The sequence below is a fragment of the Maniola hyperantus genome, chromosome 28 (assembly GCF_902806685.2).
Source record: "Maniola hyperantus chromosome 28, iAphHyp1.2, whole genome shotgun sequence".
Lineage (NCBI taxonomy): Eukaryota > Metazoa > Arthropoda > Insecta > Lepidoptera > Nymphalidae > Maniola > Maniola hyperantus.
In genome coordinates, this window is record NC_048563.1 from 1732440 (window position 1) to 1757257 (window position 24818).

At 41.0% G+C, this 24818-nt stretch overlaps 1 protein-coding gene across 3 annotated transcripts in view; it reads left to right on the plus strand.

Annotated features, from left to right (window-relative positions):
* Nup98-96 (nuclear pore complex protein Nup98-96) overlaps positions 1-24818 on the plus strand; it is an 83090-nt gene that overhangs the window by 39859 nt on the left and 18413 nt on the right. For all 3 annotated transcript variants that reach the window (XM_069508336.1, XM_069508338.1, XM_069508337.1), the window contains exons 17-34: positions 499-638; positions 968-1116; positions 2967-3000; positions 3485-3564; positions 4520-4562; positions 5058-5185; positions 8912-9019; positions 9579-9698; positions 9976-10126; positions 10994-11096; positions 12221-12335; positions 13808-14035; positions 15354-15416; positions 16395-16493; positions 18592-18744; positions 20308-20397; positions 21915-22043; positions 22939-23051. In XM_069508336.1, the coding sequence (XP_069364437.1) occupies positions 499-638; positions 968-1116; positions 2967-3000; positions 3485-3564; positions 4520-4562; positions 5058-5185; positions 8912-9019; positions 9579-9698; positions 9976-10126; positions 10994-11096; positions 12221-12335; positions 13808-14035; positions 15354-15416; positions 16395-16493; positions 18592-18744; positions 20308-20397; positions 21915-22043; positions 22939-23051 (2046 nt within the window). The remainder of the gene's footprint in view (positions 1-498; positions 639-967; positions 1117-2966; positions 3001-3484; positions 3565-4519; positions 4563-5057; positions 5186-8911; positions 9020-9578; positions 9699-9975; positions 10127-10993; positions 11097-12220; positions 12336-13807; positions 14036-15353; positions 15417-16394; positions 16494-18591; positions 18745-20307; positions 20398-21914; positions 22044-22938; positions 23052-24818) is intronic.

The following is a 24818-nucleotide window of genomic DNA, read 5'->3' on the forward strand; positions in this document are numbered from 1 at the left end:
CGGCTTCGCGGCTTAAAGTATTCCCGCGCCCAGTCGCCCGCGTGAGACAAGGAAACCCAGTGATTGTACTTGCGCAGCAGGCGAAGCCTCCTCCCCAAGTTTAAATGAATATCGAGCACATAAATAGTTATAGCGCCCTCAAAACAGCTGTTTTGAATGGCGGCATTATATTCCCGCACTAGTGTAAAAATGAATATTTCCACATGGCTTTGTGGGCTAGTAACTAGGGCATGTAATCTCGGTATTATTGTCAATCTCTATATTGGTTCTTGTACTTGAATATTTGAAACAAAAACCTTTCAATATTGTTTTATCACACAAGTGTGGCAATGTAACTTTATTCAAATGCGAATGCTAATAGACATAACTTAACACTTCCCATGTCCCCAATATGAGCGTTAAACAGAGCCGCTGTTTTGAGGCGGACATCTTTAAAATTATTTTTGCATAGTGGTATTTTAAAGTAACATATTGTACCTATGTTATATTCTTTTCCAGAAATCCCTGTTCGACGGCTTGGAAGAGTCTGATCCTAGTATAGAAGACAAATTAACCTTGAAGCCTAGTAGAAAACGTCTAGTACTGCGACCTAAACCCAGGACTGAGGAGAACCAGTCGCACGAACAAAGTGATAACAGGTAATATATTATTATTAGAATAGAATAGAATCAGTACCCTTATTATAAATGCGAAAGTGTGTTTGTCTGTTGGTTTGTCCTTCAATCACGTCGCAACGGTGCAACGGATCGACGTAGTTTTTTGCATGGGTATAGATAAAGACCTGGAGAGTGACATAGATTACTTTTTATCCCGGAAAATCAAAGATTTCCACCCGGATTTTCAAAACCTAAATCCACGAGGACGAAGTCGCGGGCATCAGCTAGTGTACAATATGTCTTGCTGGCTACTGTACTTCTATCATCCGCCTTTAGTTTTAGAAAACGTTACATGCACTGTTTTTTTGTAGATCATTGGAAGAACAGAGAAGAGAATCAAACGAAACCACACAGAACCAGAATCAACCGGATTCGCAACCGCAAGACTCGCAGGGCAATAAAGACGACTTTACCGCACGGAGCGACAAGGAACGCATGGCAGAGAGAGGAGAAAATAATAGTGAGGACTTATTTTTTTAGTCATGATTATCAACCGATAGACGTCCACTGCTGGACATAGGTCTCTTGTAGGGACTTCACACGCAAGACTCGCAGGGCAATAAAGATGAATTTACGCACGCAGAGAGAGAGAAAAAATAATAGTCTTAGAAGTGTTCTAACCTAACCCGTCCGAGTCGGGGTGCCTTGAGTAATGAGCTCGCTTCGCTCGCTCTTGCAGCCTAAGTTCTCTCTGCCTGTTTTTTTCTATCCTATAATATCATAAACTAAATTTGTGGGATAGGGCATTTTATAAAAAAACTAGCTTATGCTTGCGACCTCGTCCGCGTGGACTACACAAATTTCAAACCCCTATTTCACCCCCCTTAGGGGTTGAATTTTCGAAAATCCTTTCTTAGCGCATGCCTACGTCATAATAGCTATATGCATGCCAAATTTCAGCCCGATCCGTCCAGTAGTTTAAGCTGTGCGTTGATAGATCAGTCAGTCAGTCAATCTTTTTATATATTTAGATATTAGATATATGCCATTTGTTGTTTTACAAATTAATTAACACGATTAAGAAATCGTATAATTCTATAATGTAATGGTATAATAATATTGTAAATGGATGACTTGAAAAGAGCAACCGCCGAGTTTCTTGCTGGTTCTTCTCGGTAGGAACGGCATTCCGAACCAGTGATAAATTAAACTAGTTAACGATTCATAAGAACTTGTAATAAGTCTACTTGAATAAAATTAATTCTATTCTATTCTGTTCTAAATTGTTTGTCAAATGGTATTTTATGAAATGACAATTTGCTTTGTCAAGTGTATTATTTGTTGAACCAGAAAGTTTTCTAACAATGATAATGAATCATAATTTTGCTAAACGTTGTTTGTGGAATCAATTTTTTTTATTTGTTTTTGGAGAAATTAATCGGTCACCATTTTATTTTATTTTATTTTTATTTATTGGACACACAAAACATATTATGACAATAATTGATAACTGAGTAATACAAGCCATGAATAAAACTAGTCACTCTCTAAAAAAAGTGTGTACAAATGCAGTTATTAGTAATGAACGTGTACGAAGTTAGTAACGGACTCACTATTAAACAACACGTGCTATTGGGTTGAAATGTCGACAAATAAAAACAAAAATTAATCGTAGTATGTACCCGTTTTATACATTAAAATATGTCGTTAAGGGGACTCAGTTCAGTGCTTTCTCCATACAAACGTAGGAGGGAAATTACAACAATATTCGATATTGTACGCACAAAACTAAGAATTATATCGATTTATCTCGTCATTATCTAGGTTTATTGATATATAAAACATTGAAAAAAATATTGCTTTAAAAGTTACGAGGCTCAAAAGATTCCTATTTCAACACTAAATTAATGACAACTTTGGGCGTAAATAAATAAGATTAGGGACATGAAAATTCTAAAACAATTTATCATTAGACGTAGTTTATTTATTCATTAGTTGAAATAACTTTACTTTGCCAACATAAATTCAGCAGTTTTTTCTCAAAAATACATTTCCTAAACCCTTTTCGCGCGCTTGATTTCAGTGAAAATCATCGTGCCTCTCAACTTTCTCATACAATCAAGTCAAGTGAAAAGCAAACATGTTACCCACGTGCGCTGCCAATTTCGGTCGAGCGTCCTGCGTCACCTTAAACCACGAAATAAGCTTAAAATCAATACCTATTACTATAATAAAAGAACATAGAACTAAAAATTTGTTAAATTTTAATAGTATTTATTTGTTTTCAAAATATACAAACCTCCAAACAAATTACTGTAATTTCCTACTTTACGCACTTGTAACATAAAATTAAATTATTTTACTTTTCAGATTCCGACGCAGCATTCGACAAGCGCAACAGCTGGTGAGTGAAATGAAACCCTTAATATTTTAAGGGTTCCGTACCTCAAAAGGAAAAACGGAACCCTTATAGGATCACTTTGTTGTCTGTCTGTCGGTCTGTCAAGAAACCTACAGGGTACTTCCCGTTGACCTAGAATCATGAAATTTGACAGGTAGGTACGTCTTATAGCAGACATTCGGAGAAAAATCTGAAAACCGTGAATTTGTGGTTACATCACACAAAAAAAATTAAATTGTGGTCATGAACTAATAATTATTCAATTATCAAATTAAGATAACTGTTCCAAGTGGGGTATCATATGAAAGGTCTTCACGTGTGGATTCTAAAACAGATTTTTATATATTTTTATGAATCATTGTTTTTGAATTATCGTGCAAAATATCGAAAAAATGCGACTGTAGTACGGAACCTTCGTTGTGCTAGCCTGACTCGCACTTGGCCGGTTTTTTTAATAATAGTTTGAATGAATATTATGTTGTTGCAGGTTGGGTCCCAAACAAGGTTGGAGCGACAAAGAGAAACCAATCGACAACGAACCGACACCCAGATTGTATCCCAACTTAGGTGAGTGCATAGATTTTAGGTCATACTTCTCACTCTCACTTCTCCATACAATTTTTTTAAATAATTAATTGGGTATTTGCCTACTTTTGAATTTGTTAAATATTATTACTTTATTATAAACTAGGATAAAAATAATGACGTACGCTGAAAAAACTATTAAAATCTAACAAAGATTTACAAAGTTACAGGCATTTTAATTTTGGAGTGGGAGGGTCTTCTATCCCTTTCTCGCAAAACGAAAATTTGTATGAAACCGCACGAAGCTACTATGGCATTAGTAAGGTGTGACGTCAAATGCTATATCGCTATCTCTGTCTAATCGGAAATATATAAATGCTTATAACTTTTTTATTATTTGATCGATTTATAGTTTATAATAAAGTAATAAAAAAATTGGAGTCAAATACCCAATTATTGACGTCACCCTGTACGGGAAGCGATTAATGACGTCACATGGCGTAAACGACAAATATTTTTCATTTTTGTAACACAAAAAATATTTTCCGGATAGAAATTACTCTGTTTGTGTGTTAAAAAATTGAAAAAAAATGGTTTTAATTAGAATAGATTTACTTAGGTGTTCGTGTCGGGATAATAAAAGTATTAGTTAATAAAGTCGGGATAATAAGGCATTCCGAACCAGTGGTAGATGCATCCGACTATTCGTAAGTACTTGTAAAAGTTTATACGAATAAAAAAGATTTTTATGTGGGATGTAAAGTAGAAAATTAAACATCTTTAAAGTTACATAAACACTTCTTTTTATTTAATTTACACCCCGAGTACAGTTCACAGGCACGCGTCTACATTCTTACTCCTCGCCATCTTGTCTCGCATCTTCCTTCTCTCTTTCACATCTCACTCACCGCACATCTTGCATCTCTGTCCTTTCCTTACGTTCCATTTCGCAATGCATTCCCACATTTATTTATTTTTTTATTTTCTTTTTCCTCAGACAAAGAGTTGCCGATGCAAATTTCTGAAAGACGAGCCAGCTGGTAAGTGTTAATACTGTCTTAATTATTGGTTTACGATCTGTTTCACTGTTAAAAACCGGCCAAGTGCGAGTCAGGCTCGCTCAACGAGGGTTCCGTATTACAATTGTACTTTTCAAAACATTTTGCACGATAATTCAAAAACTATGACGCATAAAAATAAATCAAAATCTGTTTTAGAATGTACAGGTGAAGCCCTTTCATATGATACCCCACTTGATATAGTCACTCACTTCGAAAGTTGAAAATACTAATTATTAGTTCATGACCACAATTTAATTTTTTTTGTGTGATGTAACCACAAATTCAGGGTTTTCAGATTTTTCCCCAAATGTCAGCTATAAGACCTACCTACCTGCCAAATTTCATGATTCTAGGTCAACGGGAAGTACCCTGTAGGTTTCTTGACAGACCGACAGACAGACAACATAGTTCATAGTTAAGGGTTCCGTTTTTCCTTTTGAGGTACGGAACCCTAAAAATGGATATTTGTTGAAGGTTAACAACTAAAACCCTCCGCAAACCGCCGATAATGAGTCAAGACTCCGTGGAGAACTCCGTGCGGGAACTGGGCCTGCGCTCCGAGAGGAGCATAGAGGATAAGGAGAACATCGACACTTTCTCTGGTAAGTCTGTACCCGTAGTATAAGATTTTACGTCTCACCAAACGTTGCTAGAATTCGAGAATCGAAACACAATAACATCAAATCATGTATATATTATATTATATTATATTATACTATATAACATTATATTGTATAGTATGTACCTATTAGAGTGTATGTTTATGTATGCCTATATATCTATTTATATATATATATTTATAACTACATTGCGATTTGCGACTCCCCGTCTTACAGTTCTATAAGTTCTTAAGTATGGGTTGCCTGAAGAGGTTGGGAAGAGATCACTTTAGTGATAAGCTGCCCTTTGTTTTTTTAGTGTATCCTGTATTCTTACTCTCTGTAATTTTAGTAACAATAAAGTTGTTTTAAATTTAAATTAAATTAAATTAAATCAAAGTAAAATGGACCTAAAGAGCCTTGAATTGAAGTCAAAAATTCAATGCCACTGATTTTAATTTCGCGATGTTTCCGCTTGGAGCGCTGGCTGTAGATGTGTGGACAAACTTGAGCTTTAAAACAAGTCTATTAAGATCCAGTTTACTGTAACGCGGAAGTGTTTCGACTCTCGAATTCTAGCAACGTTTGGTGAGACGTAAAATCTTATACTACGGGTACTGTTCATAAAACATAAACAATGTGGCTAATTCCTTTGTACACAATCTCTAAACTAAACTAAAATATCACGTCTAAATCTATTGCTATCCCTTTCATAATGTTGCTTGCGGAAAAGGAAAGCACTAGATTTAGACCTGTTAATTTAGTTTAGTTTAGAGATTGTGTACTAGAGAATCGGCCCCAATATTGTGTAATGGTATCCCCAACACGTGAGCTGGCAACACTGGCTTCTCTTCCAATCACGTCTTGCAAGCAAAACGCCATCTGCTGTTACTGAAAGCCATAAAGCAAATTAAGAAGAAGATTTATAGATAATTTATAAGATCACCGCGATTAATAGCCTCATCTGGTGACAGAAGGGCTGGCTCATTTTTTGCGCAACGGATCAGCCGGGCTGTCCAGCGCGCGGAAATGCAGCCAGTATTCTTGGCACCATTCCACGCGGTCATGATTTATATAGTAACTAGCTTATGCTCGCGACTTCGTCCGCGTGGACTACAAAATTTCAAACCCCTTATTTAACCCCCCTTAGGAGTTGAATTTTCAAAAATCCTTTCTTAGCGGATGCACTACGTCATAATAGCTATCTGCATGCCAAATTTCAGCCCGATCCGTCCAGTAGTTTGAGCTGTGCGTTGATAGATCAGTCAGTCAGTCAGTCAGTCAGTCACCTTCTCCTTTTATATATAGATAATTTATAATTTAGAAGATCACCGCGATTAATAGCCTCATCTGGTGACAGAAGGGCTGGCTCATTTTTTGCGCAACGGATCAGCCTGGCTGTCCAGCGCGGAAATGCAGCCAGCATTCTTGGCACCATTCCACGCGGTCATGATTTATATAGTAATTAGATAAGGCTAGCTTTAAGTTTTATTGTAATATTTAAAAAAAAAGGCATGTGTCAAAAATGTCGATCCTGTCCTAATTCAAATAGTTATAGATATTTTACTAACCCCAATATGATCCCTGTTGGTCGAAATAAAATTTCATTTTATTTTTTATTTATTTTAAAACTCATATGTAACCTAATTTTTAAAATAGCTAATTTGTAATAGTTTTTGTGTTTATTTTGCAACAAGTCTTTTTGCCCGAATATGAGAGGGAGCTTCTTTAGGGTTTCATACCTCAAAAAAAAAGCGAACCCTTATTAGGATCACTTCGTTGTCTGTCATGTCTGTCAGGAAAACCTATAGGGTACAGTACGCGGCAGAAAGTAACGTACATCTTCACAAGGAGATAGCAGATTTGTAGAGCACTGTCTCTGTCGTTGAGACTGACAAAACGTCATATAGGTATGAGTGACAGAGACAACGCGCTACAAAGCCGACGTGTCATTCTAAAAGCTGATTTACGTTACTTTCTGCCGAGTACTGTACTTACGACAAAACGTCAATTTCATATGTAAGGACTTAATAAAAGGGCTAAGTTTTTGCTAGCGTTCTAATCGCGGCAAAAATCTACATCGACCTTTAGAAAGAGATAGCGGTTTCGTAGAGTACTCTTTGTCGTTGAGACCGGCAAAACGTCCTATAGGCTCTACAAAGCTGAAATCTCATTCTAAAGGTCCGATGTACTTTATTTTCTGCCGCGTAACACTCCCTGTATACGTTTTCTGACTCCTGACCCATTCAATATTCCTTTACCCAGATCACCTCTCCTTAGGCCTCATTTACGGAGACGCGGGGCGTTGCGCGTCGCGTGTGGCGTGGCGTCTCGCGGCGCGTCGTGAAGCGACACTTGGCATCGCACGCGTAATCACAAACATATGGCAATATACGATGTTGTTCATAGAGATGCGAGGCGGGAAGAGTGGCGGTGCGTCTGCGTTCTTCACTCTGGGCTGGTTTCCGCACTTAAACGTTTCCGTCTGTTGTGCGTGCATCGCCCCTCCCCGCCGAAGTCTTCACTCCAGCCATCCAAGCTCGCTCCAGAAGCCAAATAGACCGGCGCGTCTGCGTTATGCGATTTCCAAATAAAGACTGGCAGAAGGTTCCGCTGCGGGCATCGCTTCGTCGAGAATTTCCGCCGCGATGAACGCCGCGTGGGACGCGTCGATGCCATCCGCGGGCTCGGCCGCAAAAAACGCTCCATCTTAAACAAACGCGTTTAAAATTGCTTCTCCGTAAACGCACTTGTACGGGAGCGGTGTGCAGGCTCGACCGTACCAAAGGGGAGATCTCCCACCGAGCGGTTGGTTGTGCTCGGTAGCGCCAGCTGGGCCGACGGTTGTATCTTGAAACTTCTATATATAGTCCAGATTGCCGAACACTCTGTTAGTGCGAGTACTGTCGGCGGTACATTTGTTCGGGACTACGTCATCGATTGAACAGAGCCATCTAGCTTGTACTGTGGCAACCGCCACACACATACAACGCCATAATGTTTAAATTCAGTGCGGGCCGCGCCGCACATCGCAACGCGCGACGCCCCGCGTCTCCGTAAACGAGGCCTTAAGCCTATCCCCCCTTACCTCTAGGTGCGGAGGATCTGACGTTCTGCTGCCACTGGACCGGCCAGATGTCGCTTACGACAAAGTGCGAGAAGGTCGCGCACCATATACACGGCTACCAGGGTTACTACTGAATTCATTTCATCTTTCCTCTATCCCTATCAAATCCGCCATTCCACCCTAGCACAAACTACATTGTGTGCTCCATGTGACGTCACAGTCGGAATTCATCATGCAACGCCTGCTCGTTTGCTCGCTATTTCTATTTTTTTTTAAACATAGTCGCAATGACGACCTCCCTGGCGCAGTGGTGAGCGCTGTGGTCTTATTAGTGGGAGGTCCCGGGTTCGATTCCTGGCAGGGGTTTGGAATTTTATAATTTCTAAATTTCTGGTCTGGTCTGGTGGGAGGCTTCGGCCGTGGCTAGTTACCACCCTACCGGCAAAGCCGTGCCGCCAAGCGATTTAGCGTTCCGGTACGATGCCGTGTAGAAACCAAAGGGGTATGGGTTTGATAAAAAAGCTGCCATACCCCTTCCAGGTTAGCCCGCTATCATCTTAGACTGCATCTTCACTTACCACCAGGTGAGATTGCAGTCAAGGGCTAACATGTACCTGAAAAAAAAAAAAATGAAGGTGACAATCGCAATGATTCTATTGCAGTGTCTGAAGGGGAGCACGCGCCGCCCCGGGACGCGCCGCCGCACCCGGGCGGCGTCAAACTGACCCGGGCGGGGTATTATACCATGCCATCCTTGGAAGAAATGATCAGTGAGTATTACTAGCTTATGCTCGCGACTTCGTTCGCGTGGACTACACTTTCAAACCCCTATTAAAAAAAAATCTATTAAAAATATGCTCCTGAAAAAGCATATTACACAATTGAAGATTATCTAAATGATAAAAGAGCGTGGATTTGACCTGCAGCTCGTTCCAGCAACGCACAAGACTGGCAAATACTATTTTATACATGGCATAATCTTGTACCTATATCAAATATTTGAAAAGAGCAACCGCCGAGTTTCTCGCTGGTTCTTCTCGGTAGGAAAGACATTCCGAACCAGTGGTAGATGCATCCGACTATTCGTAAGTACTTGTAAAAGTTTATTCGAATAAAAAAGATTTTTTTTTTATTTTTTTTTATTCTAACCCTAAGAGGTTGAACTTTCAAAAATCCTTTCTTAGCGGATACCTTCGTCATATTATCTATCGGCATGCCAAATTTCAGCGCGATCCCTCCAAGAGTTTGAGCTGTGCGTTGAAAGATCAGTCAGTCAGTCAGTCAGAACTTTGCGCCTTGCATAACAAATAAGTATTGTTTTGTTTTCAGATTACATACGACCGGATGGTAGGTGCGTGGTACCACACCTCACCATCGGCCGCAAGAACTACGGCAATGTCTACTACGATTGCGAAATTGACGTCACTGGCTTGGATCTAGACTCTCTTGGTAAGTTGACTTTTTGACGACCTCCCTGGCGCAGTGGTAAGCGTTGTGGTCTTATTAGTGGGAGGTCCGGGTTCGACTCCCGGCAGGGGTTTGAAATTTCTTGTATGGTCTGGTGGGAGTCTTCGTCTGAGGCTAGTTACCAGGAATAAAAGAGACTAATGCAAATGTTCATTGGCGGCGGTAATCACTTAACATCAGATGACCCGCCTGCTCGTTTCCTCGCTATCTCTATTTAAAAAAAAACCTAATCCTAATAGTTTTTATTTATTCCTTACAGTCCACTTCCTGAACAAAGAAATAATCATCTACCCGGAGGACGAAGACAAACCGCCAGTGGGACAAGGTCTGAACAGGCGTGCTATAGTCACACTGGAACGCGTCTGGCCGAGAGACAAGACCGAGAAGAGACCAATCACCGAACCTGACAGGTTAACTTATATTTTTCATTCTATTAGTTTAGCAGAAAAATTGCTAAATATAACTTACTTAAAATTAATCTATCTATATATATAAAAGGAAAAGGTGACTGACTGACTGACTGACTGAATGACTGACTGACTGACTGACTGATCTATCAACGCACAGCTCAAACTACTAGACGGATCGGGCTGAAATTTGGCATGCAAATAAATAGCTATTATGACGTAGGCATCCGCTAAGAAAGAATTTTTGAAAATTCAACTCCTAAGGGGGTGAAATAGGGTTTTGAAATTTGTAGTCCACGCGGACGAAGTCGCGAGCATAAGCTAGTATAACTATAAAACAGATTACTTAAATTAATAGTTTAATATTACACTAGCTTATGCCCGCGATTTCGTCCCCTTGGACTACACAAATTTTAAACCCCTATTTTACCCCCTTATCGACTGGGCTTTCAAAAATCCTCTCTTAGCGGATGTCTACGTCATAATTGCTATCTGCATGCCAAATTTCAGCCAGCAAATAAAAATAAATCTGTTTTAGAATGCACAGGTGAAGCCCTTTCATATTATGATACCCCACTTGATAATTAATATATTTATCTTACTTCGAAAATTGAAAATACTAATTATTAGTTCATGATAACAATTGAATTTTTTTGTGTGATGTAACCACAAGTTCACGATTTTCCGATATTTCCCCTAATGTCTGCTATAAGACCTATCTATCTGCCAAATTTCATAAATCTAGGTCAACGGGAAGTATCCTATAGGTTTCTTGACAGACAGACAGATAACAAAGTGATCCTATAAGGGTTCCGTTTTTCCTTTTAAGGTATGGAACCTTAATTTATAGATGACATTTTCTCTGTACAGACTGTTGAAGATGGACTACGAAGGGAAGTTACGTCGAGTGTGCGACAAGCACGACACCAAGTTCATCGAGTACCGTCCTCAGACTGGCAGCTGGGTGTTTAGGGTGAGTGACTGCTGGGAGACTGGTTACCGACTCTCTACTAACTATAGTACACGACAGGTCGAGATGGCAACTGGAGATGCCCCCCGCACAGCCCCCATGTTAACCCGGTGCGGGATTGCTTGGGGGACCGATTTTTGCAAGAATATCTAGTATTTATTTGAGGGTTGTACGAACTATGTGCCCTGCCCATTGCCACTTCAGCTTCGCAACCCGTTGAGCTATGTCGGTTACTCTAGTTCTCCTACGGATCTCCTCATTTCTGATTTGATCACGTAGAGAAACTCCGCACATAGCTCTCTCCATCGCCCGCTGAGTGACTCTGAGCTTTCTTATGAGGCCCATAGTTAGCGACCATGTCTCGGATCCATATGTCATCACTGGCAACACGCACTGTTCGAAGACTTCTTCAAGAACTAAGTTCGTACAACTGATAGACGTTGGGGTCCAAGGTGCTGGAATGGCGACCTCGCACCGGAAGACGCAGCGTTGGAAGACCCCCCACTAGGTGGACGGACGACATCAGACGAGTCGCAGGGAGCCGCTGGATGGCGGCGGCGCAAGACCCTTGCGTGTGGAAGTCCCTACAAAAGACCTATGTCCAGCAGTGGACGTCTATCAGTTGATGATGATGATGATGATGATATGTAGTCAAAGACCTGGAGAGTGACATGGGCTACTTTTTATCCCGGTAAATCAGAGTTCCCAAGGGATTTTTAAAAAACCAAAATTCACGCGGACGAAGTCGCGGGCATTAACAATAGTCCGCAACAGGTTGAGACAATCGCTAACCCGGTGCGGGCGAGCGCGGGTGACGTGCGGGGCGTCCCCCCCGCCTCATGCCCCGATTGCCAACTCAACCTGTCGTGTACTGTAAGTCCCGCAAATTGCTATTGCGCTGGAACCTTGTCTCATTAAAATCTAAATGACGTCATTTTTAAGTAAAATTTAAGTAAAAATATACTATCAGCTCGAAACTTCAGTCTAGCGGTGACGTCACTACAATGGCGGCCACGCTCTTTAGCAATCTGCGGGACTTATAATTATGTAGTTTATAATAAATATTACTACAAGAGACCTATGTCCAGCAGTGGACGTCTATCAGTTGATGACCTTTTTGACTGCAGGTGGAACACTTCAGCAAGTACGGGTTGACAGATTCTGATGAAGAGGAAGACATAACGCCCGATGTGATGAGGCGTCAGCTCATCACCCAAACCCTGCAGACCTCCGCACCGCCCAGTGAGTATCATGATCAACCCATTACCGGCTCACTACAGAGCACGGGTCTCCTCCCATCACTTCCCATCAAGTGTGATTGTGGTTACGCGTGCCTATCCATCATCATGAATCATGATCAACCCATTACCGGCTCACTACAGAGCACGAGTCTCCTCCCATCACTTCCCATCAAGTGTGATTGTGGTTACGCGTGCCTATCCATCATCATGAATCATGATCAACCCATCGCCGGTTCACTACAGAGCACGAGTCTCCTCCCATCACTTCCCATCAAGTGTGATTGTGGTTACGCGTGCCTATCCATCATCATGAATCATGATCAACCCATCGCCGGTTCACTACAGAGCACGAGTCTCCTCCCATCACTTCCCATCAAGTGTGATTGTGGTTACGCGTGCCTATCCATCATCATGAATCATGATCAACCCATCGCCGGTTCACTACAGAGCACGAGTCTCCTCCCATCACTTCCCATCAAGTGTGATTGTGGTTACGCGTGCCTATCCATCATCATGAATCATGATCAACCCATCGCCGGTTCACTACAGAGCACGAGTCTCCTCCCATCACTTCCCATCAAGTGTGATTGTGGTTACGCGTGCCTATCCATCATCATGAATCATGATCAACCCATCGCCGGTTCACTACAGAGCACGAGTCTCCTCCCATCACTTCCCATCAAGTGTGATTGTGGTTACGCGTGCCTATCCATCATCATGAATCATGATCAACCCATCGCCGGTTCACTACAGAGCACGAGTCTCCTCCCATCACTTCCCATCAAGTGTGATTGTGGTTACGCGTGCCTATCCATCATCATGAATCATGATCAACCTATCGCCGGTTCACTACAGAGCACGAGTCTCCTCTCAAGAGTGAGAGGGTTTTGGCCATAGTCTATCACGCTGGCCATGTGCGGATTTGCAGACTTAACACATTGAGAACATGGAGAACTCTCAGGCATGCAGGTTTCCTCACGATGTTTTCCTTCACCGTTAAAGCAAGTGATATTTAAGTACGTAAAACGCACAAAACTCCGAAAAGTTAGAGGTGCGTGCCCGGGATCGAACCCCCGACCTCCGACTAGAAGGCGGACGTCCTAACCACTGGGCTATCACAGCTTACAAGCTGTGAAGTATAGGTGGGTGAAATTAAAATAATTGTAACTTGTAAGGGTTCCGTACCTCAAAAGGAAAATCAGAACCCTTATAGGATCACTTTGTTGTCGGTCTGTCTATCTGTCTATCTGTCTGTCGGTCTGTCAAGAAACCTACAGGGTACTTCCCGTTGACCTAGAATCATGAAATTTGGCAAGTAGGTAGGTCTTGTAACAGACATTCGGGGAAAAATCTGAAAACCGTGAATTTGTAGTTACATCACACAAAAAAAATTAAATTGTGGTCGTGAGCAAATATTGCTATTTGTATTACGGAACCCTCAGTGCAGTTGGCTGGTTTTTTTTTTAATTACAGCGCAAACCCCACCAGTAGCAACCTCCACAGCGGGTCCCAGCATGGGCCCCAGTGCGGGCCTAGGTGGTTTAGGGGGCCTAGGTGGCTTAGGGGGCCTAGGCGGCTTAGGGGGACTGGCCAATCTAAGCAACCTGACTGGCGCGAGTGGACTGACGCCGTCCGACGAGTTCTTCGCGATGCAACAAATGCAACAAACCTCGCTCAACTTGATGGAAGGGAGTTCTAGAGGTGAGGATGTGTTCCGTACTTTTGGTATTTTATTAGCCTAGCACAAAACAGTTCCCCCTTTTCCAAATTTTTACTACATTTCATTATTACAATCGGTCGGGGTTTACCAATGTGGCCGCTTATCAAGAGTTGCAACACTACAGTGCTGTCAACTGTCAGTCGAAGTTGACACATACCGCGAACGCCCCGCGCGAACCGTGACGCAAAAAACAAGCCTCTAACGGCTATCGCCGAAAAAGCCGAAATTATAGACGCGAAATTCATCAAACTTGGACAAGAGCATCAACCCTGACTCCTTACCAGCGCATCTTGGGGGCCCCCATCATCGGAGCGCGTTCCCAGATCCCGTAAGTGACGGCATTACCATAGAGCAGAAACAAAGAGGAGTTGGCCTAAGCAACTGTGCACTGTGATTTTCAACTAGGTCCTGACGTCATCACTGTGGGCGGGGCCTTAGTTAGTATGCTGTCTGCGTTCGTCAGGTTCACATATATTGAGACTCGTATTATCGGTGTGTTTTCGCGTTTTTAAGAACAAAAGGATGAAGTGTTGTGTTTTATCGTGTCAAAGTTATTCAGACAGACGTTCTGATGCTATGAATGGTATCACATTTCATTTGTAAGTAATTTTATACGTAATTATTAAATTGTTTCTACACTTATTGACATCTAGTGTGAGATAGCTGAACTATGTAGTGACATCAATATATCGATGTTAGGTCGCTAAGCGAGTAGTTTTGCTACTAACCCGCAGATGGAAAATTGAGAAGTGAGAAGAGAGTGAGTTGAGAAGAGAAGAAGAGAGAAAGAACCCCTCACCCCGCAAAATGTCACTCGATATTTCATAGGGAAATCTTAATACAACATCTCCTCTTTGTTTCTGCTCTATGGGCATTACAAACACTGACCGTCCATTAGCTTTTATTCTTAACAGGATGTGTACTGGACCAGCTTATGTCCGCTACTTTGTCCGCGTGGAATTAGGTTTTTAAAAATCCCGTGGGAACTCTTTGATTTTCCGGGTTTGATTATGATGATGACTAAAATTTAAGTCTTTAAATGTGAAATTCATGTTCCGTCCCTTTTTAGCAATATTAAAAAGAAAAAGATGCAGATACTCAATTCAGTTTAGAGAAATGTTTGAATGTTTTTTGTATCAGGATCGGTGCTAATGTGGCTAATTCTGTTATACACAATCTCTAAACTAAACTAAAATGACACGTCTAAATCTATTGCTATCGCTTTCATAATGTTGCTTGCGGAAAATGATAGCACTAGATTTAGACATGTTTGGCCCCATTGTCTGTTTTTTGTTTTAGCATTCGACGTGGAAACTGTGGAAGATAACACCGAAGCGCAGAGTCTCTACAATGATAACAGAGGTAAGATATCTATACATTTGTCACTTTTCACGTAATCTCTTAAACATTGAAATAAGTGCTTCAAATGCGGCCCGAAAAATATCAGCCAAAGAGCTTATTTCAAACTAGCTAATGCTCGCGACTTCGTCCGCGTGGACTACACAAATTTCAAACCCCTCTTTCACCCCCTTAGGGGTTGAATTTTCAATGATCATTTCTTAGCGGATGCCTACGTCATAACAGCTATCTGCATGCCAAATTTCAGCCCGATCCTTCCAGTAGTTTGAGCTGTGTGTTGATAGATCAGTTAGTCAGTCAGTCAGTCAATCAATCACCTTTTCCTTTTATATCTATAGATTACTCAAATTTTTGAACTTATTGCTTAGGTGTTAAGATTTATCAGTACCCTTATTATAAATGCGAAAGTGTGTTTGTTTGTTGGTTTGTCCTTCAATCACGTCGCAACGGATCAACGTGATTTTTTGCGTGGGTATAGATAAATACCTGGAGAGTGACATAGGCAGTGGCGTGCAGCTGATAGAAGCATAAACGCACTGCTTACCCTCGTTGTAATAAATCAATGCTTATTTTTCATTAAAACCTGCCGGAAAATAAGTGCATACCCAAATGCATACCCTGGTTTAAAATCCTGTGCACGCCACTGAACATAGGCTACCTTTTATCCCGGAAATCAAAGAGTTCCCACGGGATTTGAAAGAAACCTAATTCCACGCGGACGAAGTCGCGGGCATCAGCTAGTTTTATAACCGTCGGCGTCGGAAATATCTGAGAACTGAAGTTATGCAACTTGCTTGCGTTGGCATAGGTATAGGTAGCGGTACTGGTAGAACGTATTGTTTATGTACTCTTTGGGTACTATGGATAGGCGAAAATAGGCGAGCTGCGGGAAAGCGAGGGGAAGCGCATTCCAGCGACGTGCTCAGATATTTCCGCCAGGTTGTATATGTTTAGATTTTATGTTTGTCCGTTTGCTTTCAGCGTTTGGAGTGAAGAGTCCAACGAGTGAGTTGGCCCGTTTGGAGCACAGACAGAGTCACCACGTGCAACTGATGAAGGCGTCGCTTTACGCCGACACGGGTGAGAGAGTCATATTATATCATCAGGGTAGAGACGACCTTCTTCTTTCTTCCTGGGTTTCTTTTCCGCACTTAGGCCGTCCATACACGGACTGAAGAAGAAGAAGAAGAAAAACGTTTATTTTTTAAAGCTGTACCACACATTACCAGTTAGGTTATCCCGGCGCCTCTAATACTTGAGTAGTAAAGTCAAAAGACCTCAAGTAGAAGAAGCGCCGGAATAAAGTATGTCATGTGTGGCACAACCCGAAAAAAAAGGTCCCTACTCAGCATAATTTTTTTGTTTTGACGACTTCCCTGGCGAAGTGGTGAGCGCTGTGGTCTTAATAGTGGGAGGTCCCGGGGTCGATTCCTGGCAGGGGTTTGGAATTTTATAATTTCTAAATTTCTGGTCTGGTCTGGTGGGAGGCTTCGGCCGTGGCTAGTTACCACCCTACCGGCAAAGCCGTGCCGCCAAGCAATTTAGCGTTCCGGTACGATGCCGTGTAGAAACCAAAGGGGTATGGGTTTAATAAAAAATAAAACTGCCATACCCCTTCCAAGTTAGCCCGCTATCATCTTAGACTGCATCATGACTTAACACCAGGTGAGATTGCAGTCAAGGGCTAACTTGTATCTGAATAAAATAAAAATTAAAAAAAAATGTCATATGTCTTGCACAAGTACAAAAAAATACAGCGCTGGTTTTCAGTAGGAACCCTGATTCGGGTGGCGCCACGAAATTATTTTAATTGTACATATCTACTCTATCTATTCTATCTATTAATAATATATAAATATATAAATTCACATATATAATACTTACTTATATATAATTGGACACATCTATGCACATGCATAAGGTATACCCATTATGTAGCCTAAATCATGGTACAAAAAGGACTGCTGGAGCGGTTAGCCAGTGATCAACATACACGGACCAGTCTTGCAGTCAGAGTCAACAGCTTGAACGGAGGTAACTGCGCGAGAGCGGTCGACAGCTCGAGCAGTCAGCACCACGGAGGAGCAGCAGCGGAGATCACAGTGTTAGTGACGTCTAGCCCCCAAGGGGGGAGAGTGAGCATAAGGGACAAGGAAGAGACAAAATAATTTGTAGGGAGTCAAGAAGGCGCCCCGGGAAAATGCCAAGAGCAAGTACCGAACGGGCGCCCTCCCGCGATTCGGCCCATACAACCGAGAGGTTGGTGGGGCCATGGGATGTGGAGGGTTGTCTCCAGCTCGAGCAGTCAGTGTATGCCAGGCGACTGCTTGACCGCCCAACCGCCGGAAGCAGTTGCAACTGCTTGATCGGTTCGTGTATGTACGTACGTAGAAGTATGTAGTTCAATACGCAGTCGTAGCTTGAAGCAATCCATCCTGACTGCTTCAAGCTGCCCGTGTATGGCTGGTCTGTGAGCCCCCTGGTACCGCTCAGCAGCCGCGCGGCAATCTAAGTAGGCCACTCAGGTCGAAGAGTACTTCGGGAAGTATTGCTGGGGAGCCAATGTGGGCTTCTCGTTGGACAGATACACAGCATTCGAGCAGTACTCGTACCGGTGTCTTGTCACTCTCCATGCATGCTTAGTATAGAAGAGGGCTGTCGGTGATATCTCGAATAAACAGGTGTCTGTTTAACGACAGTGTCCTGTTATCGTGCCTCAAGGTTGGCTCCTAACGAGGGAACTCCTCAACGGTTGACAGCACAGGCATGAAATGTTGCAAACGCATTTTATTATGAAAGCCCTTTCTAAGTTTCACCGTGACATGGCTACTGCCGTCAGGGTTAGATCCTAACGAGGGAACTCCTCAACGGTTAACAGCATAGACACGAAATGTTGTAAACGCATCTCATTGTGAAAGCCGTTTCTAAGTTTCACCGTGACATGGCTACTACCCTCAAGGTTGGCTCCCAACGAGGGAACTCCTCAACGGTTAACAGCACAGACACGAAATGTTGTAAACGCATCTCATTGTAAAAGCCCTTTCTAAGTTTCACGGTGACATGGCTACTACCCTCAAGGTTGGCTCCTAACGAGGGAACTCTTCAACGGTTAACAGCACAAACACGTAATGTTGTATACGCATTTCATTGGGAAAGCTGACTGTTTCTTTTTCTATAGAGATGGAAGAGGACGCGTCCATATCGACGGGCGAGCAACTGGTTCCTATCCAGACCAGCGTCGTAAGGTCGACAATCAAACAACCCGCGTCGACCACTATACGCGATAAGAGCTATGAAGAATTATCTCCCTCTTTGATTGCTCAGAGCGAAGGTAAGCTGTAGGTCAATTCCGGAAAACGCCCTTCCGGCATCAGTATTGCTCTCCACTTTTTATACAGGTACCTTTAAGCAGAGATAATATATTAAGAAGTACACTCACGCTCACTCTCTATTTAAAATTGTAACTAGTTCAAGACTATTACTAGATGGCGTTACTTGGTTCGTATGAAATATATTTTTTATGGATTTGACGAAATATCATATTTTACTTGTCTGGTTCATCAAATTTATTTATATTTATTAACAAAATACAAAATTTTCACAACATCATTCACCATCGGAAAAAGCAAATTCTTAATTTTAATTATTGACTCATTGAACTTTACGGTATTCATAGCAAGTTCTATCCTTTGCTTTGGATAGCTGATAGTATTACAAAATTCCAGTAGATGGCGTAACAAAATGACTTGTCACTTGAAAATAAAATTATTATGAATTGATGAATGAAATTTAAAAAAAAAGTCAAAAAGTCGTTGTAATTAGCTAGACTCAAACCTTGACCGCTGAGCCAAGGCGTCATGTGCGTCATAAAAAAATTAAAATTTGAGTTGGCTCTAAATAAAATTGAGTTTCATCAGCTGTTCGATAGATGGCACTAAATAAATTCGATAACTCACATTTTAGCTTGCACAATAACGCCATCACACTATAAGGAGTTAAACTACAAGGTACCAGCGACTTAATGCAGTTTTACGCGAGCTATAAATGAATGTATGACGTTAGCAATCTGTACTTGATAATATATTATCTCTGCTTTAAGTCAAGATTGAATAGGCATCTTCTAGGCAAGCGCTCTTCATCTTGGGCTGCAGCATCAACTTGCAAGTATGTCTGATTGTAGCCAAGCGCTAGTCCTTAAATTAAAAAAAACCTGCATCAATAGTTGTTACGACGTTTAAAATATTTGCATATATCTGCATTATTATTATTATTATAACTGCATATATCTGTCTCTTGTTTGCCCGGTTCCCATATCATGTCGCGTACTATAAGTCCCGCAGATTGCTAATGCGCGTGGCCGCTATTTTAGTGACGTCAGCACTAAACTGAAGTTTCTAGCTGATGGTATATTTTTATTTAAATATACGTCAAATGGTGTCAAAATGACGTCATTTCGATGTTAATGACGTCATTTTGACGCCATAATGATGTCCACTCCTATACCGGTTGAGCCTCAATAGCTCAACCGGTATAGGAGTGGACTGAAAACCGAAAGGTCGACGCGGGCTCAAACCCCGCCCGTTGCACTATTGTCGTACCTACTCCTAGCACAAGCCTGACGCTTAGTTGGAGAGGAAAGAGGAATATTAGTCATTTAAAAAAAAGGCTAATATTCTTTAAAAAAAAATAAAAAAAATGAGACATGGTTCCAGCGCAATAGCAATTTGCGGGACTTATATACGTCTGTATGGAGAACGCTAAGGAAACTTCTCTTAAGATAAGTTTAACATATCAAAAATTGCGGAACCGGCAGGATTCGAACCTGTGTCTCCCCTACAGCGCCGGAGCGGCTTGGACCTTCACTTACTACACGATTGGCCCGTGTTTGTTTCAGAAGTGATAATGCGTCCCCTGATAGTGCAGCCGCACACCATCGTGCTGCGCTACCACAGGAAGGTGCCGCCATTCAAGCAGACCATCGCAGGTGAGTAGTTACTCTCATTATAGTCATAGACAATAGAGGTACCAACCTCATACATCAAGAGCGTCAACAACTTTCCACCTCCAAAGACACATCACGTTATGTAAGTTATAAATATTTTATCCATAGCGTTGTCCATGTTGAATTTGTTTTTTTAAATCTCGTTGATTCTCAATAAATAATAATAATTGAAGTGAATATAAATAAAAATATTTTTAATTTATTTATTAATTTATTTAATTTACCTATACAATATTATTTAATTAGTTAGATTTTACTCACTTTCTTACTTACCCCTACAAATTTACACTCACTTACACACACACGCACACACAAACGCAAACACACCACTCACTGTGCACTATAGTTTTCCTTCACAACTATCTAGGTTCATAAATCATACGTTTATTTAAGTGTAAAAACGTTAAAGAACAGCAATCTTCTGTAATAACTGATTTGTGCTTGTGCACTCATGTTCTTATTTACTTTTTAGTTAACCGAGGGAGAGGGCTGGCTATCCTTAACACAGATCTAAAAATCTAGCTAAGATAGCCAGTTCTTGATCTTGTACCATTTTTAATATTGTACATGCTTATGTCAACAAGCACGCAAATTTGTTCAAGATCAAATCCATGTATGTGTGTAACTAGATGATTGAAAAATAAACGTTTTATTTATTTATTTATTTTGTGGGAAAAAAATTATTTTCAAAATACCGACTTCCAAAATCACTACAAGCTATAAATAATTTTTGATCGACACCCGCACAGCCCCCGCGCTAACCTGGTGCGGGATAACGCGGGTGACGTGTGGGTGTGCGGGACGTCCTCTCGCCTCATACCGTTTGCCATCTCGACCTGTTGCGTACTTATATGCAGTGAAAGTCGGGCGAACTTAACGCTTTGATTTCATTTTCTTTTTATGCTCGCCCGACTTTAAATCTATATAAATAAAAGGAAAAGGTGACTGACTGACTGACTGACTGACTGACTGATCTATCAACGCACAGCTCAAACTACTGGACGGATCGGGCTGAAATTTGGCATGCAGATAGCTATTATGACGTAGGCATCCGCTAAGAAAGGATTTTTGAAAATTCAACCCCTAAGGGGGTGAAATAGGGGTTTCAAATTTGTGTAGTTCACGCGGACGAAGTCGCGAGCGTAAGCTAGTATATTATAAATTAAGTAGTAAATTATTGTCCAGGCTAGAAATAAAGCAATTGACGGCCGATTAAGATTGAAAGGACGAAGTGAAGCCAAGGACTTCCAGAGTGTTTTTTTTATATTGAGAGATAGGCTTGCGCTTTTTTTAATTACTGCCCTAACTATAGAGGCTGTTAATTGCCATTTTAAAATGGTTATTACACTTAAAACTAACAAAGGACGTGGATTTGACGTATTTTGGAAGACCCTTTGTTTAATAATTACTGAGAAATAATTTGTGTTTAATGTAATCAAATACCCAATTTGCGAGGAAACAATAAACAAATGAATTGTAGATACACTTTTTTCTAATAGGCCGCGTGGATGCAGCTTACTTCGCGGATATGTCAGTTTGCCGCGCTCGCCACAGCCGCATCGGTTTTGGGCCAGCCGGCACTATGGCCTACGTCACTACCGCCGACTCTATCAACGATCTGCCCAAAAGTAAGTGTCATAATAACCTCTGCCCAAAAGTAACTGCCATAAATAATAACCTCTGCCCAAAAGTAAGTACCGTAAATAATAACCTCTGCCCAAAAGTAAGTGCCATAAATAACAACATCTGCCCAAAAGTAAGTGCCATAAATAACAACATCTGCCCAAAAGTAAGTACCATAAATAACAACATCTGCCCAAAAGTAAGTGCCATAAATAACAACATCTGCCCAAAAGTAAGTGCCATAAATAACAACATCTGCCCAAAAGTAAGTGCCATAAATAACAACATCTGCCCAAAAGTAAGTACCATAAATAACAACATCTGCCCAAAAGTAAGTGCTATAAATAATATCTCCCAAAAGTAAGTGCCATAAATAATATCTGCCCAAAAGTAAGTGCCATAAATAATATCTGCCCAAAAGTAAGTGCCATAAATAATATCTGCCCAAAAGTAAGTGCCATAAATAATATCTGCCCAAAAGTAAGTGCCATAAATAATATCTGCCCAAAAGTAAGTGCCATAAATAATATCTGCCCAAAAGTAAGTGCCATAAATAATATCTGCCAAAAAGTAAGTGCCATAAATAACATCTGCCCAAAAGTAAGTGCCATAAATAATGTGGCTAATTCCTTTGTACACAATCTCTAAACTAAACTAAAATATCACGTCTAAATCTATTGCTATCCCTTTCATAATGTTGCTTGCGGAAAAGGAAAGCACTAGATTTAGACCTGTTAATTTAGTTTAGTTTAGAGATTGTGTACTAGAGAATCGTCCCCAATATCTGCCCAAAAGTAAGTGCTATAAATAATAACCTCTGCCCAAAAATAAGAATAATAGTTTTCAGTTTTCTAACAGCAGTCCCGACTAGTTGCCATTGTTTTGTTATCTGTTGTGCAGACGGTGAGCTGAGTGAGCTGTGTAACTACGTGTTGGGTCGCGCCGACAACGATTGGAGCGAATCCAGTGTCGCCCGACTGGCGGTCGGCCGACCGCAGTCCGATGTCGTCTCTGTGAGTACCTGTTTATACAGGGTGTAACCAGAACGCTAGGAAAAACTTAGCGAATAGAATAGAATAGAATGTTTTTTTATTCATGTAAACTTTTTAAAAGTGCTTATGAATAGTCAGGTTTAATTTACCACTGGTTCGGAATGCCGTTCCTACCGAGAAGAACCAGCAAGAAACTCGGCGGTTGCTCTTTTTAATTTTTCAATTTACAATGTTATTATACCGTACTATACAAGCCATTATTGTTATACTATCTAAATACAATCCCGGTGACCCGTCTGCTCGTTTGCTCGCTATATCTATAAAAAAAAATCCAATACCGCTATGCAAATTAAAATAAGTTAAAAAATGATATTTCTTCATTTTTTCATATTATAAGTTTTTTTTTTTTTTTTCTTTCCTTATAGGCGCACGCTTGACCACGATCACACCTGATGGGAAGTGATGATGTGGCCTAAGATGTAACGCGTTTGCCTAGAAGGTGCCTATTCACTCTTGTTTTAAAGATACCCGGATTATAATTGACAGGAAACACTGATCTAGGAAGAGTATTGCAGACCCTAGCCATGCGTATAAGGAATTTTATTTTATTTTATTTTATTCGTTTTTGCAATCAACAGCGGTATATACAATATAATTTTACATAATAACAGACTGAAAATAAGGCCAAATAGGATTACAATTTTTTACAGATTACTTAAATAGATATTAATTATAAATTTATAACAGTTAAAGATGGGCGTTATTGGCTATTTACGGCAACGGTTAATCAACAGTTACTTAGTTTCAATACCGATATTGTTAACCGTTGCCGAATATCGGTATCAGAGTTGTGTTTCAACTAATTTAATATGCGCAACGCGCAGCGGTTTCCGTAGTAGTAACTAAGCTAGCTGCCGTATCAATACCGTCTGTATAGCTAGCGCGCGCATATTCACTAAAATAAAACCAATTTTACTTTCATGAATATCGTGAAGTAATCACAACCTTAAGTTCATAGCAGTAAAGTTTAATTTGATCATTGACATAGGTCAAACTATAGTGGACGCCTGCACGAATAGTTTGCCACAGTCCAGTTAACCAAAAACATTTCATGAAGATTGATAAACCAAAGAGGACCTTATCTCTATTACTCTAAGGCTAACTGTATTTAGAATGATAGATCAAAGTGTAATGGACAAGTACTTGTACAGTTAAGCCTTAGCGTAATAGAGATAAGGTCGGCTTTGGTTTACCAAGTTCTTAGTTACTAAGCCGGTAGCCAATAACCGCTCCTTCTCAGCTTTCAGTGAAAGAAAGAAAGAGAAGGCATAATTATTGCGTTTCTAGTTACCAAAAAACCAAACAATGCATTGTCAGTTGCCAGTTGGCAGTGTTGCGTTGTCAGGTGGTTCGTCATAGATGATAACTGAAAACCGTTGCTAGCTACGACAATAACGCTACGGTACGCTATAGGCACGGCAGCGGTTTTCTGTTAAGTTAAGCTATAGCGGACACATGTCTAATAACAGTACGTTTCATAATTTAAACAAGCTTTACAATAATATAATAATATGAAAATATAAAAGTCAATTAACTAGTAAAAATACCTAGTAGGTGATTCACAACATATGTATGTGTGTGTGTGTGTGTGTGTGTGTGTGTGTGTGTGTGTGTGTGTGTGTGTGTGTGTGTGTGTGTGTGTGTGTGTGTGTGTGTGTGTGTGTGTGTGTGTGTGTGTGTGTGTGTGTGTGTGTGTGGGAGAGAGAGTATGCGTGAGTGCGTGCTTGT